Source organism: Canis lupus, chromosome 4, assembly GCF_048164855.1.
Source record: "Canis lupus baileyi chromosome 4, mCanLup2.hap1, whole genome shotgun sequence".
Taxonomy (NCBI): Eukaryota; Metazoa; Chordata; class Mammalia; order Carnivora; family Canidae; genus Canis; species Canis lupus.
The window spans coordinates 37,667,934-37,686,393 of NC_132841.1; the positions used below are offsets into that span (position 1 = coordinate 37,667,934).

The following is an 18,460-nucleotide window of genomic DNA, read 5'->3' on the forward strand; positions in this document are numbered from 1 at the left end:
CCGACTAATGGTGTGACATTGGCCTGGTTCCTTCTCTTCGATGTACCTTAGCTGCGCCACCTGTATAATATCAGGCTGGATAAGTTGGTCTCTAAGGACAGCCTGACAGTTGGCCCAACTGATCTTTTAATTAATCTCTTCAGGGATCCCTGGGTGGCGCAGCGGTTTGGCGCCTGCCTTTGGCCCAGGGCGCGATCTTGGAGACCCGGGATCGAATCCCACATCGGGCTCCCGGTGCATGGAGCCTGCTTCTCCCTCTGCCTGTGTCTCTGCCTCTCTCTCTCTCTCTCTCTCTGTGACTATCATAAATAAATAAAAATTAAAAAAAAAATAATAATTAATCTCTTCAGTGAAATCTTTCCCCCTCACCACTAGAGGGAGATGTTACTTCTTGTTTTGTTTTGTTTTGTTTTCCTCTGTGGGAACGTGCCATCAACCCTCTTGCCCCAGGGGTATTAAAAGTGGGGTAGCTGAGGCCAAGGACAGCCAGCGGCCAAACTATCAGCAGGGCATTCAGCCCTGGGCTTGAATTTCAACTCTGCCATTTCCTGGCTGAGATATCTTTGCCAAGGTCCCCTTGAGAGTGTTAGTTTTCTCTGCAGCTGAGTGGGCAATGGAAATACCTCATCCGTGATGATATATGGGGCAGGCTTCCAGATAGAGCTCTGAGTCTAGAAACCCCAGAAGTGCTAAAATGCCCCACTTGCTTCCTTGTCAGTAAACAAGTTCTTGTCTGCTGACGGGTTGCTGAGAATGTTGGCAAGTCTATGGAGCGGGTTTGGACTGGCCAGAGAGCGCAGATGTCCAGAGGAAGGCAGGTAGGCAGAACTCTGTCCTGCTGCCTGCCTCCACCCTCATGAAGTAGGAATGTAGGATGCTTTGGGGCATCCAGGGTGGATGTACGAGAGATCCTGATCAATTCTAATTTTTGAGGCTCTAAATTTGTTAAAGTATGAGATGTCCAAGGAAGGGCAAAAAGGCAATTCAGAGGCAAAAGGATTTAGAAAATTAGTTTCATACTAAGTGTATGTTTAAACATATGTAAGAAGGCAACGGGATTCCCTGGTCAGTTACATACAGGGACCCTTGACTGTTGTCTGCCCCCAGACACTTAACCATACAGTCAGACCTCAAGGACCAACTTCCCAATGATGCTGCCACCCCTGAGGAAAAATGTGGCTGTGCATAGAAATGGAAGCAGGCTTGCCTATGAACCAAAACCAGCGTCAGAAGAAAGCACAAAAGGGGATAAAGGGGAACCTTTATTGCTGTAAGAAATCCATCCCAAGAGCTGCAAAAGATGGCCTGAGCTCAAACAGCTCAAAACATACCCTTCTTGGGCCTTGTGGATTCAGTTTTGACTGAATCCTCACCTGTGCAACCAAACCCTTTCAAAAAGTGTACTTGCAAAGAAGGCTTCTAAGGGACACCAGGCTTTAAAATAATCTGCTCCTCAATAAAAAATACAACACACACTTAAGGGGGGAAAACCCTATAAGATTGTGAAGGTTAAAAGTTTAATCTGTTTTTTTTTTTTTTTTGGTGGGAAACAGCCATTTTCTTATATGATGATGATCAACATAATGCATAGGTTCAGAAATTTGTATTGTTAAAGTCAGGGATAAAGTTGTTTTACTTAGGAAATACTTTAGTTTTATTTGGTGATAAAAAACAAGCTGATGCTTATTATTTATGTAATAGCACTAAGTCCTGTTTCTCCCCCCTTTACTGAACTGTGCCATGAAGTCTATCCTCTTGATGGAGGAGGGTAAGGTGTCAGCTTTGCTTCTGCAGAATGTAAAAAATTATATAGCAATGTTTTAAAGGTTCCAAATTAACAGATTCATTTTTTTAAAAGATTTTGTTTATTTATTTGAGAGCAAGTGAGCAAGCGAGCAAGTGATGGGGGTGGAACAGAGGGAGAGGGACAAGCAGACTCTGCCCTCACTGTGGAGCAGATAGGAGGCTCCATCACACAACCCCGAGATCATGACTTGATCCCAAATTCAGACTCGGCTGCTTAACGGACTGAGTCACCCAGATGCTGCCAAAGTAACACTTTTAACACACACACAAATCACACTGCAATGTAATTGTGCTATTCATTCATAAGCTAACTATAGAATCCACAAAAGGCTTGAATTGGTGGCTCACTTAAGCACCATGGTAACAGCACTCAAAGTTTAAAGTTGTAGGAGCGGAGCCTCTCCGGCCAGTAGGCCTGGCAAAGGGCAAATGCAGAACCTTGCCCTGCCCTCAAAGATCCACTTCAGTCCTCAGAGCCCTCGAGATGAGCCTTGATGGCAAGCTTCGGACTTTGGGTATAAATGGGAGTAGATTTTTTTTTCATCTTCTTTTATTTCCTCAACTTTGTTGCTTCATGATATTTATTAAAAAAAAAAAAAAAAGGAAAAGGAAAAGAAAGAAGTTTTCCTTCAGGGTATGACATTTGACCTGGCACCTCTCCAAGTGTCACGTTCCTTGGTGTAAAATGGAAATATTAGGACCACCTTACCGTGCAGAGAGTAGGGGCTCCTCGGTTGTGCCGTTCCTAAGAACCCTGCCCGACGTAGCTGTTTCTGGAAGAGGGTGCCGGTTCCCTTCACCTATTAGTCAAGTGATTTCCCATCTCTCTGGGTCCCAACTTCGCCTCCGCCCAATGGCTTTGCGGACGTCACTTTTCAATGCTATCTCCATCGGACTCCTCAGCCTGTCACAGACCAATGCACAGGGCTGTGGTAAAGGGTGGCTTTTCCTCAGGGAGATGGCTGGTTCTGCGGACAGAACTGTGGTTCCTCCGACTCACGCTGCCCGGGAGGTCGTGGGGCCTTTCCCACCACGGACTACAGGTCCCAGCAAGTCCTAAACGCCTCTCGGGCCAAATCTCGCGTGATGCGACGAGACCTCGGAAGGCTTTACGGAAAGGCCGCCGGCCGGCTCGGCAGCCCGAGTTCCCCGGTCAGTGCTCGAGGCCTTCGGCGTCGCCCCGGGCACAGCGCCGCTCACACCATGGCTTGGGTTCCGACTGCGCCACAGCGTCTCGTGAGACGTGGGACCTCAGAGCCTCTTTAGTGCCGCAGCTTCGGCTGTAGGCAGCCCCGCGGCAGCGGAAGAACAGGTAACTAGAGGGCCCGGGCCTGGCCCTGTTTGGGGACGCGTCCTCCTCGCATCCGAAGGGGCGCACCTCCGGCTCCTCCACCTCCACCGAGGCGCTGACTCAGGGCCTCTCGGTCCCTCTCCCTTCACCCCTACACAGGCGCAGAGCTCGGTCCGACCGCCCCTTTCCTCTCCTGCCCCGTCTTCTGTGAGGGTCTCCCAGTGGGACTTCTCTCTGATGGCCCCGCGGCGTCCCCCGCACCCGCCTCGGCTTCCTCAGACCGGCCTAGCCCGGGACCCGCACTCCTCGCTCTCACCCCCACGCCTCCGCCTTGCCTGCCCTCGGAGAACCTTTGGCTTGCCCCAGGCCCCGGCCTTAATCTCCTTTTCCTTAGTCCCACGGGTTGGGAGGGGGGTTGGCTCAGACCTGGCCTTTCAGATCCTGGTGGCTTTGTTCTGTATCCCGTGAAGGAGTTGCGTGAGCTTTGCGGGGGAGTGGAACGCGTTAAGGGAAGTGGAAGGGGATGAATGTGGGTCGGAAAGCTTCCTGGGCCCGGAGAATGGCTGAACTTTGGTTTCTTTGATGGTCTTTAATGAAGAACAAACTCGTCCTCTGAACTTAGGTAGAGGGGCAGCGTAGCAAGTTCAGAGTAACTGGGCTTTTTCAGGGCTTTGTTTTAATTCCCCTGAAAATGGAGGTGAAACTACCTGCCTTGCAGATGGGCCACTTATCTGTGACCTTAGGCAAATCACATATACACATCTCCGGGTTTTTAGTTTCGTTCTTTTAAAATTGTAGGGGATAAATAATGCCTGCTTTGCAGACTTGCTGCAAGGGTTAAAACACAAGATAAGCGTTGTATAAAACCTTTATGAATATTAGTGTTAGCAACAGAGAATGAGTGTACCTATTATGGTAAATAGCCCCTTGCTGTTGGTTAAGTAAGTCCTAATTTACTTAAAATGATGTGTGTAATCACTCTTGCAAGGTTGTTGTGAGGAATACATGAACGTAGGGGAAGGTGTTTGGCAGACTCTGAAGGCTGTACCAATGCTGGTTGTTTGTTATTCTTAGAACCTCTGAAATGGATGGACTCTCCTCAAGCAGCTTTGCTAATTTGCAGCCGCTGGACAATGTTCCTCATTAATACCTGTCTGTCAGCATAATCATCATTTCACTCTGGTAAGGTGACCTTTTCACTACGTATAGTGTCTGTCATACCACATGTGTTAAGATCATCCATGGATGAGACTTTTGCCTTTATCCTTAAAAAATTTTTTTTTAAATCTCCTTTGTCGTGTTTGTCACCTATTGGCTCTTTTATGTGTGCTCCAACCTTGTAAACAAGCTATAAAACTCTGTGTGCCTGTCAGAAGAACAGCTTTAGAGCTATTCTTTGGTGTTCACTGTAAGAACATGCCCTTTGTTATTTTTATTAGGTGGCAGGGACTCAGCTCCGAATTCTATATAGAAAACATCTGGATCCCAGTCTTTCAATGGCTTCGAGACAACCAGAAGTGCCTGGTAAACTTAATTCTTTTTGATAAAGTCTTGTTCTGCCCTTAATGTTTTAAGCTAGATAGAAACCACTTTTTTTTCTCAACCATATACTAATAGTTACTTTCTGTCACCAGGCAAGTATTTAAACTTGGTATCATTTAAATTTAAATATTATTAGCCACCCAGCCAGCATATGAACCCAGACCCTAACTTGAAAGAGAACAGTCATTTCATACCTAAGGGTGTGCCAAATTTGTCACTTTCCTGTAGATACCAAATAAGAATTCAGAATAAGTTGTGTAGTTCTTGTAATATGCACCAAAACGATGATACTTATTCCCCTTTTTGGAGATGATAGGGAGTGGGCAGAATGGAGGTCTGGGCAAAAACGACACCAGCCTGATTTAAAGGCATATTAAACCTGGGCAGTTAGGAGAATGCTCACAGCAATGTTTAATGAGTCCTGGGCCTGTGTAGGGCAATACTTTCTGGGTTACTAAAATCATTTATCTCTTTAGTGGGAAGGGCCAGTGAGTTTTAATCAAATCTGAATCACTCAAATTTTGATTCTCAGTAAAGAGATAGTGCCTCTCTCAAGGTCGCTGTGAAGATTAAATATAACATGTGAAAATGTGAGTTAAAAATTAGTGATGAATATATATTTGCTGCTCAATTTTTTGGTCTCTATCTGTAGGAGTATATTTCCTACTAAATTTTAGCTGACTTTATTATTATTTTTAGGAAGGCTGTTGGGATGGCTGCTGGGAGGAGTCTTTAAGATGTTTTGAAATTGCTCCCAAATTAAGTGGATTAATAGAGGAGTTTCCCCCATGTCTCCTGATGTGGATCCATCTCTGGATGTCTCTTACATCATCAGTGTGCGTTTTAGTTTGTCTTTGATTGTTGTTGTGATTACCATAAACTCCCTGTAACCATCTGGGCCATAGGGTTGCACTCATAAGGGTAAAGCTTTGTAGCATGGGGAGCACGGAGTGTTGCATGGAGAGTGTGAGCACTGGCTTAGATCTGTTCTGCAGTCTCCACCTTGCTAACTGGGTGTCACTTAAGACCTATACCTAAGTTTCCTGACCTGGAAAATGGGAAGAATATCTGCTTAATGAGGATTAGGTAAGATGAGGGATGTAGTTGCCCAGCAAGGAAGGGTATTTGGTAATCATTATTTGCTTATGTGTTTGTTTTAATTAGGAGAATACACATACCATAAAATTCCTATTTAAAGTGAACAGTGTCGTGGTGTTTAGTATATTCACATGGTTGTACGACCATCACCACCATCTAATTCCAGAATATTGCATCACCCTGAAAAGAAAAACTTGTACCTATTAGCAATGACTCCTCATTTGTTCCATCCCAGTCCCTGGCAACCACTAATTCTTTATTTATATGGATTTGTTAGTAATTATTATTAATAGTAATAAAAATGACAACTGCTTGTTCTCCTTTGCTGTTTAAATGAAGTGTTTTTGCCTGATTGGGACTTAATGCCATTGAAGTTTATGTCTTAGAGAGTGATGGTATAATTTTAAGAAGGAAAATGTCATGTTGAAGGCAGGATCTGGACATTGGTTCTGCTGTGAAAGGATTAGGCAGACAAACAAAATGAACTTTGCTCTCTGGTCTGGCAGAACTGAGAGTGCCCTTGAAATAGGGTGCCTGCGTCACTGTGGGACATCCTGCCAGTCAGTTCCAGTGAACAGAAATGGCAGCATCAGCTGGCAGTGTCTTATGAGAGTGATTGTCCCTCACAGTTTCTGTGATGGAAATTGGCTCTGCTGTCTAAGTCATACAGAGTACTTGAAACTAGAGGTGACACTGGATAGCAAATTGTTTTATTAAATATTTCTTGTAACACCACTCTGGTTTTCTTTGGTAGAGCAGGAAGGGATGTCAGAAGATCTGCAGTTGAGCCCCAGCTGGCTACTTTGTGTATGAGCTTTGGCAAATCACTCTACCACTAGGCCTTAGTTTTCCTTATCTATAAACTGGGAGCAAGAACTTCCTATCTTCAGTCCTGCATGAATCGAGAGCCTTGGCATTGCTGTGCGGTGGCTTCTGTGGCATAAAGAATGTAAGCTTTGAAATCAGAGGTTAGGATTTTGATTCCAAACTGTACTTTGAAGTTGTATGACCTTGCTCAGGTAAATTTAAGTTGAACTTTGCTTTTTCTACTCCATAAAAGTGGATTAGGGCTTCTGAATGTGGAAAGCGGAGAATTCAAAGTGTCAGGCAATAAAGAAAGGACTTTAGTCCTGTTACCTTTCCTTGAATGGATTAGCTATCCAGAACAACCTATTGCTCTGTCACAGAAGAGTGTTTCAGAGCTTTCCTGCCTAGAATTGAATTTAGAGATACTAGCATGTTCAATTGCCAAACCCATCCTGACAGGTATCTCTCTTCTTAGCTCTTGAGCCTAGTGGGCCTCTAGGCAAGATGTCCCTGCCTATTGGGATGTACCGCCGGGCCTTCAGCTATGATGATGCCCTCGAGGACCCTACACCCATGACTCCTCCTCCATCGGACATGGGCAGCATCCCCTGGAAGCCAGTGATTCCAGAACGCAAGTATCAGCACCTTGCCAAGGTATCTGATTCCACTGACTGCTTCTGGCAAGCCCAACCTCTTCGTTTTTCTTCCTCTGCTCCAGAAGCCTTCCATGGCTCCTGACACCCATAGAATTGGGCAATTACCAATCCCTGTATGTTTTTAGTGCCTCAGCTGGAGTTGGTGGGCCTTTTTATTCTTGTGAATTCAAACTAGAATGGCCATGTCTTTTCCTACCTGAGACTCTTCTGTGTCATCCCCCCTGTCCCGTGATCCAACCATGCAAATTATTTAAGATTTCTTCAGTGGGTATCTTATGCTTCCAAGTCTTTGTGTCACACTGCTCATTGCCTGAGATGTTTACAGTCCCCATCCTGTTCTCCCTCCCCTGTTTCCATTCCCACTGCCTGATAAATGGTATCCTTTAAGTCTTAGCTCAGACATCTCTTCTGTGAGGATTTTCCTCCTGTCCCAACACCTCTCCCTTTGAGCTCTCCCCTGTACCACGGACCCCTGTCATAATCCCTACATTATTTTATCACCTCCCATTAGCTTTTTGAGGTCAGGGGCCATGTCTAATTTTGTACCCTCATCTGCAGTATCTAGCAGAGGACCTGGCATAAAGTAGGTTCCAAAAAAATGTTCATTGAATGATTAAGGGAAAAATTGGCTCTTTTGTGAACACATGCTGTGCTTTTCCTCATGCTGTTCCTCCTGCCTCAGATGGCTCTTCCATTGCCATCCTCCATAAAAGATGCCTCCTTCCTAAGCCGCCCCTCCCCCCGCCCCACACACACCTGTTCCTCATTGCACCTTGATCTGCTCTTCAGCCCTTTTGTGCAGTTTGGTTCTCACATGCTTGTAGCAGACATGTGTCCTGACTGCAGGGCCTGTGTCTCTCTCACTTCTGACTCCAGTCACCAAGAATGCAAGAAAGTTGGCACTGTTTGTTGCCCAAATCAGCTAGGCCTGCCAAGTTCTGGTGAGGCCATTTAACCTGCAGCTAGTTTCACTGAACTTTGAACTGGTGACAGCTCAGGGCATGGCAGAAAGTGCACAGTAAGCAGCTGCTTAAGCTGACTTAGATGTGAATCCCTTAAGGGTCTGTGTACTAGCAATGACTTTGAGGACACAGCTTCACGCCTCAGTTACAGTATCTCCCACCCGAGAGATGAAAATACTTTAGATCATGGAGGTGTTAAGTGGGGATAACAAAAGAGGATTAAAAGGCTTGACACATTGGGTGTCAGTAGTGTGACTCCTGACTCCTTGATTAACTTTCACTTGGTAGAGCTATATTTAATCCTTCCTTTCTAGTGAACCCCCTTGGCCTTCCCCACAAAGCTCTCAAAATAGGGAGCTTCTTTCTATGAAAGCATCCCCTACAGCTCTGGGGGGATTCCTTGGGTCAGTTATCTATGGAAATCTGACCTAGTCATTTGTTAAAGAGAAAATATTTAGTGTAGAAAGTACAAGCAGTGCTAGGGGAAAAGGGCTCAGCAGCCTGACTGTGAGGCCGGAGCAGCTGACTCCAGGGACAAGGGCAGAAAACAAGCATGGCTTCTTTTTTTTTTTTTTTTTTTTTTTTAAGATTTTATTTATTTCTTTAAATAAATAGAGCCTTTGGGAATGTGCACAAATGAGGGGAGGGGCAGAGGAAGAGCGTCTTTCAAACAGACTCCTTGCTGATGGCCCAACTTGGGCTTTGATCACATGTCCTTGAATCATATGACCTGAGCCTGAACTAAGAGTCGGATGCTTAAATGACTCAGCCACCAGGTGCCCCCAGCATGGCTTCTGGTAGTACTTTGAAGGGGCACACCCTTTTCATCCTAAAGGCTGCTGCTTACTCCACTGGGCAAGGGGTGGGCTTCGTTTTCTGGCAAGCCCCAGCTGGAATGGTTGACAGCTTGGAACAACTGCTGTCTCATAGGAAGGCTTGGCTTGACTCCTTACACGCATTCTCTCATGTGTCCCGACTGTCTGTGTCCGGACCGTCAACTGCGCTCCAAGTAAGGAAGCAGAGGCCCCTCTTGAGTCGGGTTATAGCTAAAAGATGCAGATCTTATTTTGTAACAAGGATGCAGCCTTTCAGTACTTTCTTCTGCTCTCCTTCTGTTGGACCATCTTTCTCCTCAGTTTCTTTGGAGAAGCAGAGAACAGAATAAACACAGTTTTCTTCTCCCCGCTCCACCGAAGCATAGTTTCTGGTGTTTAGATTACAGAAGGCGCTATGTCTCAGCTCTCTCATGTGAAAGATGAGGAGCTACTTAGATTTTTTTTTTTTTTTGGTTTGACTTGAAAGACTATTACTTGAACTTTTAGAGCAGCAGGCATCAAAGTATGGTCTTGGGTACTAGCAGCATTAGCATCATCTGGGAATTTATTAGAAACATGAATTCTTGAGCACACTCCACCCCTACCCTTCATCAGCTCTGGGGTGGGCCCAACAATCTGTTTAACAAGTCCTCCTATGGGATTCTGATGCTCAGCAAAGTTTGAGAACTACTTAGCAAATGCAGTGATTAAGCAAAAGCCAGCATAGTGCCTGATACCTGGTCGGGCTTAGTAATAAGAGTTTCTTCTACTTTCTTAAGGACACAGTAGCATAGGATAGTGGACAGACAGAGGCTGGGCAGGTAGTAGACCTCACAGCTTCAAATTCTTGCTTTCCCACTTGTACAAATTCATATTGGCATATAACGTCTTTGTATATTGTCACTATGGATAATAGCTATGTCACTGGGCAGAGACAACCAGCCCCCTCCTTCGGATCGTTACGTATCAAAGGAAAGATATTTTAGCAACTTCTTCCCCCAAAGAGTAAATTTTGGCATGTGACTCCTCTGCCCTGCTCAAGCGCCTCCTTACCTCTCTTGAACAGGCGGAGGAAGGAGAGACCAGTGTCTCCTCCCCTGCCATGACCATGTCATCGGCCACTGACAGTGTGGACAAGGCCCCTGTGGTGAAGGCTAAAGCTACCCATGTCATCATGAATTCTCTGATCACAAGTAAGCACTTTTCCTCCTCAGAATAGAATGAAGTAAGGGTGGGAAAAGTTTGGGCTTCCTGTAAGCTAGCTGTGGGGGATTCTGCAAACTCCTGTGCCTTAGCAGGCCATGTTCTGACTGTCCTGGCACTTGTCAGCTTGGTTGATGATGCACTGGTGTTGAAGATCCACTTACTTGGAAGATTTGCCAAATATTAAGTATCTCAGTTGATTTAGGTACACTCCTGTTGCTTTGTTGATACAATCTTATTTTCTCACATCATCAGTGTGGCATTGAACAGGTGACTTAACTCTCAAGACAGTTTCCGTCTCCATGAAATGAGAAATCTGGCTGGCAGGCTGAGGGGAGGTTTAGGTGGCCCCAGTGCTTGGTGGCTGGGAGCTGCTGCTGTGACTGTCTCAGGCTCTCCTGGAGAAGGTGACACATACACCAAGGCATCTCACACCTGCCCTGCACTACTACTACTTTTTTTTTTTAAATTGTAATGCTCAAAGTTGTTTCTTCTCTTGGACCTGAGGCAAGTTTGGTGCCTCAAGCATTTTTAGCCTTTTTTTTTTTTTTTTTTAAAGATTTTATTTACTTATTTATTCATGAGAGACACAGAGAGAGAGAGAGAGAGAGAGAGGCAGAGACACAAGCAGAGGGAGAAGCAGGCTCCATGCAGGGGGCCTGACGTGGGACTTGATCCCGGGTCTCCAGGATCACGCCCTGGGCTGAAGGTGGTGCTAAACTGCTGAGCCACCCAGGCTGCCCCATTTTGAGCCTTAAGAGTGTGTGGTATGTGGCTTTAATGAAACCAGAAATGAGAGCTTGCTTTTTTTATTTTTTTAACTTTTAAAACCTTGTAACAAGTTAACTAAACTTGTTGGTTCTGGAGGGCCCTTCTAGATGCTGTGGGAAGTTAACATCTATTAGAGGCACAGTTCTGCTTGTCAGCGGTAGCTCTGCAGAGCACATAGAGGTTTTCCTTGGTTGGCTCAGTTTTGAAGTCGGGAGCTCTTGTTTATTGGCTCCGGGAGGGCATCAGCTTGTCTTGGGCAATTCCTGGAGAATTCACCTAAAAACCCCAAGTCCAAACTCTTACTTGGACTCTTTTTATTCATACATAAAGGCATTGTTTGACTCAGCAGCTGCTAGCTTGGGAATGTATCGTGGCAGTGTTAGAGAGCTTAGTCATTGTTCACAGTCATAGCACAGTATTAACTTCTTCATTGAAAATATTGTTCATCAGCAGTACAGAATGCTGTAATAGCCCAGTGTGCTACTGTCACTCAGGTACTTGTCTGGTCACTTCCACTTTGATGCATATCTTTATATAATCACAGGTGTAGTAGACATGCCATTCTGTTTTTCTCAACTAATACTACCATGAACTTGGAGGTTGCTCTAGTCTTAAAGAACCAATCACTGCATTTAAAATCCAGGTATTTGTGTACTATAATTCATTAAATTCTTTCCTGCTTTTTAAATTTTCAGGTGGCTACCTAGTAATACTGGAAAACATCTTTACGTGCTTTTTTTTTTTTTTTTTTTTGAGATTTATTTATTTATGCATGAGAAACACACCAAGAAAGAGAGAGGCAGAGACCCAGGCAGAGGGAGAAGCAGGCTCCATGCAGGGAGCCTGATGTGGGGACTCGATCCTGGATCCCAGGATCACGCCCTGAGCCAAAGGGAGACGCTCAACTGCTGAGCCACCCAGACGTCCCTACATGTTTTTTTCTTTGCTTCTGTTTCTTTTTTTTTCTTTCTCTCTCTCTCTTTTTTTTTTTTTTTTTTTTTTTTGCTTCTGTTTCTAATGACAATGAAATAGTTCCTCAGAAGGGGATGACTAAGTCATGACGGACATCTGGTGTCCAGGCTTTTGGTCCACAGCTGCCGCATTCCTGCATGAAGGGGTGCATTATGTAGTGTGGGTGCAGATTAAGCAAACATATAGCTGTCAGTCAGTCCACAGCATGACTGACTTACTGATGTCCGGTCATACTGCCCTAACCTTGAGTTAGGCCTGTCTTTCATGCTAGGTGCGGTTATGGCAGATCTTATACACGAGAAACGTGGGATTGGTAGACCTTGTCTAGTTCACTGCATGTGCTTTGTGGTTTGGATCTAATTGGTATCTCGGTGCCATCCAGCCTAGATGTGACCCGTTTCTCTCTGGCAGAAGTCTTTGTGGAGAATGAGTGTGGTGAGTCGGGCTGAGGAAGCTTTACACGTGGAGAACTTGCACTGTTTCTGAATGTCAGCTGCCTTCTCCATGTTGTATTTCTTTTTTTTTTTTTTTTTTAATTTTAATTTTCGGGATCCCTGGGTGGCGCAGCGGTTTGGCGCCTGCCTTTGGCCCAGGGCGCGATCCTGGAGACCCGGGATCGAATCCCACGTCGGGCTCCCGGTGCATGGAGCCTGCTTCTCCCTCTGCCTGTGTCTCTGCCTCTCTCTCTCTCTCTCTGTGACTATCATAAATAAATAAAAATTAAAAAAAAAAAAGGCACTTTAATTTTAATTTTAATTTTTTATTTTTTTTATATTTTATTTATTTATGATAGACATAGATAGAGAGGCAGAGACAGGCAGAGGGAGAGACAGGCTCCATGCCAGGAGCCCGATGTGGGATCGAGTGGGATCCCACCCTGGGCCAAAGACAGGCGCTAAACTCTTGAGCCACCCAGGGATCCCCTCCATGTTGTATTTCTAAATACAAAGAAAATGTCAGGGTACAAACAAAAGGAAGGGAAGGAGTGTTTCCCTGGAGGATATTTGTTGCTTTAGGAGTAACCTGTTCTGAGCTTGGTGTGAGGGAAGCTTCCTAGTTAGAGAACTTTTGTACAGGGTTCAGCATTATTGCTGTGATGCTTGTCTGGGGGACCCCTCTTCCTCAGATAGTCAGTGTGGTCTTTTGCTTCTGTAGAGAACCATGAATGTCTGTGTTGACTCCCTGTTTGTGGTAGGAGAGGGGAATGGGCATGACTATCATCTCCTCTGTTCCCAGAACAGACCCAGGAGAGCATTCAGCGTTTTGAGCAGCAGGCAGGGCTGAGAGATGCTGGCTACACACCACACAAGGGCCTTACCACCGAGGAGACCAAGTACCTTCGAGTGGCAGAAGCGCTCCACGTAAGCTTGTTTCTTAGGAACTTTAAAAAAGCCCTCCTCATTCATAACTTAAGACATGCTGTGGCTTAGAAGTTACTGGCTCATTTAGGTGAGGATTGTGGAGAGCAATGGAAAGATTTAGGTGAGCAGTTCAGAACTGGTTTAGTCCCACCATGGTGGCACTTTCTTGAAAGCTCCAGAGCTCTTAGCCTGGTGGTTTCTGCGTATCCATCTACAAAGTTGGGGGTATCTGCCTTATGTCCTTATGGTTAGGAGGAGCGGCTGAGACCCTGAGCTTACACATGTGATGTTTGTGAGCACGTTACAAACAATGAAGTGGGTACTTTGTGTACCAGAGTGACCATCTTTGAGGGAGAGAGGAGAATCGGGCAGTCTTAACAGAAGTAATACTTTAGTGGGGAAGGAATATCATGTTCTATGTTTAATTTTTATAATATTAAAATCAAATGTAGAATTGACATGTTTCTGCCTTTCCATTTCCAAAATTGGGATGAGTGAAGAATAATTTTTGATAAAGCTTTTTAAAAGATTTTATTTATTTATTCATGAGAGACTCAGAGAGAGGCAGAGACATAGGCAGAGGGAGAAGCAGGCTCCATGCTGATGCGGGAGCCTGATGGGGGACTCAATCCTGGGACTCCAGGATCATGCCCTGGGCGGAAGGCAGGCGCTTAACCACTGAGCCACCCAGGGATCCCCAATTTTTGATAAGGTTAATGATGACTCAACAGTTGTATGAATGACATAGTTTCAAGGGATTTTCTGTAGGAATGGCAGTTGGTACTTAATAGTGCCCTTTGACCTACGAGACACTTGGTTTACTTAATCTTTATGTTAATCCTTGGAGGGCAGGCCGGGTGCTATATAGTATATAGAAGGATGTATCATAATACAGATCTGGTGGCCTGTGGGCAATGATATAAGCCATTGTGGACTGTTTGCTTTTACAATGAGCATCCCAGATGATTCTTTGCATCCTAAGTTTAAAAAAAACACTGCTGTCGGGGATTGGGTTGGGGTTGGTGGCCAGTTTAAGCTCTCAGACAAGACATATACTTCTGGAGAGAGGCACTGTCTTTGATAACTTCCAGGATGGGTGTGAGTTGAATTCTGCAAGTGAGCAGTTCACTCTGTATAATGGTAGAGTTGACTTTGGGCCATTTTCTGCATCTCAGCCACATAAGTAGAACATGAGGATGGCTGAAATCCCAGCTTACATAAATTGATATGTTGAGTATTTGAGAACATGCACATTTGTTTGAAATGTAGCTTGGGCTTACTAGACATGGAGCACACAGACAGTGGAAGGGCCTTGATCTAGAAGAACTGAGAAGGAGATTTGTCTCTCCTCTCCTAGACAGCTAGTTTGTATGTTAGAGGTGTATTTACAGTGCCCAGGGAACCCAGAGTGACTGGCTATGGGAGGAAAAGGGCGGAAAGGGGACAGGCTCAACAGAGAAAGCATTTAGCTGGAGAGGAATAGCAATGCCTGAGTCTTAGCCTTGAGACACCACGAAAGGCTGGGCTTGTATCTGGCAGGAGAAGCAGCTTGAGAATTGGAGGCCCTACCTGAAAGGCCAGGAAGGCCAACAGCTTGAGTTCTGGTTCTTCCACTTATTGGCTGGCTGGGCAAGTGTGGAACAGACGTTTCCGAAAGTAAAAACTAATGTGATATTTAGTACAGAGCTGTTTGAGATATGTGGTAGAAGGAATAGATTTTCTTAAAGATAGAATTTTGTCTAATATGGCAAAATCAAAGGAATATCTGTTCTGTAATCCAAAATTATTCTACCTACTAATGGTTATCCTTTTGCCTGAAGTTAAAGTGGGAACCAAGTTTTTACACCCTAACTAGCTGTTTGATATTAGCTCTCATTTTTGAAAAGTTTCTCTTCTTAATCCATCTGAACAGAAACTAAAGCTACAGAGTGGAGAGATAACAAGAGAAGAGAAGCAGCCAGCTTCAGCCCAGTCTACCCCAAGCAGCAGCCCCCACTCCTCCCCTAAGCAGAAGTCCAGGTAAGCCCTTCCTGTGAGCCTCTCGAACTGCAGTGTGCTTCTAGGAAAGCGAGGGCTGCATACAAAATTGGAATTTAAGCCTGTGGTTTCAGGGAGCAGGGGAAGTTGACAGTTCCTAGTCTCTTGGCATGAGATGCTTCTAGAGGTGTAGGAAGAGGATATAAGGGTACGCTTTGTTCTTTCTCTTCCAGAGGCTGGTTTGCTTCTGGTTCTTCCACAGCCTTACCTGGCCCAAATCCTAGCACCATGGATTCTGCAAGTGGAGACAAGGACAGAAACTTGGCGGATAAATGGAGCCTCTTTGGACCAAGATCTCTTCAGAAGTCTGATTCAGGTTAAGCCAACTCCTTCAAGAAAACCCATGTGGATGGCATTTTACCATGTATACTGGGGGCTGCCTACTAATTTTGAAATAATTTGCTTTTTGGTTTGCTTCTGTAGGAGGTTTTGCCACCCAGACTTACAGAGGAGCCCAGAAGCCTTCTCCAATGGAATTGATCCGTGTCCAGGCCACCCGAATGGCTGAAGATCCGGCAACCTTCAAGCCGCCCAAGATGGACATTCCAGTGATGGAAGGGAAGAAACCACCACCACGGACCCATAATCTCAAACCTCGTGACTTAAATGTGCTCACACCCACTGGCTTCTAGAGCTCTTTGTATTTCAGGGACTCTGGATAGAGGGTATCTTGTACCCAACTCCCCTTTTACCTTGGCTTTGACATAGGAAAGTTATTTTTGTTTTTAAAACCTCTTAAACTGAGGCTGGAGCTAGAGATATGATTGGCTTTTGAGAAATGTTAATGCAAAGCTTGTCCTTGTTAGAAGAAGCCATTTTGTGTGGTTTAAAGTTAAATAATCCCAGCAGTGATGTATGGGGGATCTCATACCCATTTTTGTATCATTTAACCTTAGACAAGAACTTTGATCATTGCTTACTAGGTAAACAATGTGTTGTTCCAGAACTGAGGCTTCTTGATTTCTTTACCACTGTAAACATGTGCATGGACAAATCATGGAACACAGGTGTTCCCAAACTAGTTGAGACTTTGGTCCTCTTGATTGTACACTTCTGTGTGCTCCAGCCTTGTCAGTTGGGGGACCTCAGATCTATTTGAGATCTGGGTACAGTTAACAGCCAGACTTGGCAGGGACCCCCCCTTCCTGTGCTGAACCAGGGCTGTCCTTGTGTTTTGGTAGGCCTTACAGATCACTTCATCCTGTAGCCACTTCTTACCAGAGCACCTCTTTGGCTGGCGCTGTTGGAGGGATGCTTCTCTTTTATGTGTCACAGAACAAACACTAGTCTTGCATATCCTTTTTTGCACTTTTAAAATTAATTTAACTCCAGTTTGGTTGAAAACTTCCTAAGGGAGAAAATTCAGTGTACTGGTTTCCTATAGATAAGTGGATGTCAAACTTTAAAGTACAGAAAAGGTGGTACCTACATTTAGATGATAGTCTTGAGGTTCATGTGAAACTAGTGTCACCCCATTTTGATTTTTTTGTTTGTTTTCTATTTTGATTTTCTTGTTCAGGCCAAGCATAAAACCTTTTTTTCTGGGAGGTGGAAGAATTTAAAATTTTTCTATATGAAATCATTGTCCCCTGGAAAGAGCTGCATACTTTTATAAATATATAAGTTACTAAGGAATCCACTTTTTAATTTCTCCTCTCACCATGTATATGGTCAGTTACTGTCTTAAACACTGGCTCAAATTCCCACTGTTTTTTTGTTCTGGATAATATCGTGTCTACATGGGAGCCGAGCGGACCTTTCATTGGAAAGCCCTGGAGTCTAAAATGATCAGAATAATTAATTTATTTGTGTCTTCTGTTATGCTTGTATCTCTTATTTGTTTTGACAATAAACTTCTTAAACTGCTTTCTCAAATGTGGATAGCTCTTTTTTTGGGCGGGGGTCTTTTTAAGAGTTCTTACATTTTGCCTACTTAGAGTCATAGAAACTAAGCATGGTAAACTTGGCATTTTGAAAAACCATTGCCTTTTTATTGTATCCTTTTAACATCAAATTATTTGTAACACACTCCATTCCTTTGTTTCTATCCCCCACCCCCATTACGTTAGATCTTAACAGACTGGCCACAAAGTCAAATTCATAGGCAATAGAACAGCTCTACTATAGGATGTTTGTGTTCCATCAGGGAGAAATGAGTCTTTCTCTTCCGAAACAGGTTGTTGGTACCTTGAATGACATACATTGATGTCCAGAATTTGTTCAGCAGAGGGCTTCTTGTTTCACATGTTGAATGGAAATGTTAAACATATAATGCATATAGTAATACCTGTTTCCAAAAAAGTATAAATAATTTATTAAAAAATATATACACCTTGTATATTTAAGCCATATTAGAGAGCAGGCTAGGATAGAATATCAAAAAAAGGTATTTACTAAAGCATTAGAAAGTCATTATAACCTACAGATAAATAAGATAGGTTTGGTCCTGTAAGATTTTTGACTACTTCAGCTACTTTTAGAACTTGCAAGTAGTCGGAGATAGAATTCAAGAGGTATTCTTGGTGTTCAGTGCTTAGCAGGGCCTCAGGGGCTGCTCCAGTTCTTGGGCGAAGGCTCTGCATCAGGGTTCAAGTCAGCCGCGTAGAAGAGCAGGAGCTTCAGCAAGTGCACTTTGTCTTGGAGCTGGGGCGCGAGCGGCTCCCCCAGTATCTGGGTCAGGCGGCTGCGGAAGGCCTCAATCTGCCTCTCCACGTCCACCGCTGTGATGTCATCCCCTTGCTGGGGCTTGGGCTTAATCCTTTTGATGATTAAGTCTTTTCGATCAATCACTGAACTCCGTAAGTGCTCTGCAAGAGGAAAAAGTCAGTTGAACTCTTCTGAACTGCTTTTTTTTTTTCCTTTATGACTTAAGTAGAAGTCCAATTTTAGTAGGCAGGGTCTGGGCAAAGACTTGACTGGTGGCTACTGGAGTACAAGCCAAAGGCCATTTAAGTATCTGTGGTCACTCCATTTCTCAAAAGTCCTTTGTTCTTGGCTTTCTGGTCCTCAAGTTTTGCATACTAAAATTGTACAGATTATCATTGTCTTAGTTTTTCACCTTTGTGGATTTAAATAATGACCCTAGATTAAACAATGCAACTATACTTCAAGTTGATATAACCATTTGAAAAACACTCAT

General features: G+C 44.3%; 2 protein-coding genes across 4 annotated transcripts in view; one reads left to right on the forward strand and one right to left on the reverse strand.

Moving 5' to 3' along the window:
- The first annotated feature begins 393 nt into the window (after nucleotides 1-393).
- Nucleotides 394-17,196, forward strand: KIAA1191 (KIAA1191 ortholog). Of its 3 annotated transcripts, XM_072824072.1 has the most exons (10): nucleotides 394-3,118; nucleotides 4,172-4,279; nucleotides 4,537-4,621; nucleotides 5,339-5,475; nucleotides 7,020-7,198; nucleotides 10,044-10,170; nucleotides 13,160-13,284; nucleotides 15,197-15,303; nucleotides 15,495-15,637; nucleotides 15,745-17,196. In XM_072824072.1, exons 5-10 carry the CDS (start codon nucleotides 7,049-7,051, stop codon nucleotides 15,951-15,953), a joined length of 861 nt encoding a protein of 286 aa, XP_072680173.1. In that variant the 5' UTR covers nucleotides 394-3,118; nucleotides 4,172-4,279; nucleotides 4,537-4,621; nucleotides 5,339-5,475; nucleotides 7,020-7,048; the 3' UTR covers nucleotides 15,954-17,196. The 3 variants fall into 3 exon arrangements, with proteins under 3 accessions (XP_072680173.1, XP_072680172.1, XP_072680174.1); XM_072824071.1 differs by lacking the exon at nucleotides 5,339-5,475; XM_072824073.1 differs by lacking the exons at nucleotides 4,537-4,621; nucleotides 5,339-5,475 and having other exon boundaries at nucleotides 2,721-3,118.
- Nucleotides 16,035-18,460, reverse strand: part of SIMC1 (SUMO interacting motifs containing 1) — a 78,265-nt gene continuing 75,839 nt past the window's right edge. The window contains exon 10 of the mRNA XM_072824070.1: nucleotides 16,035-18,128. Within this exon, the coding sequence (XP_072680171.1) occupies nucleotides 17,866-18,128 (263 nt within the window). The 3' untranslated portion in view covers nucleotides 16,035-17,865. The remainder of the gene's footprint in view (nucleotides 18,129-18,460) is intronic.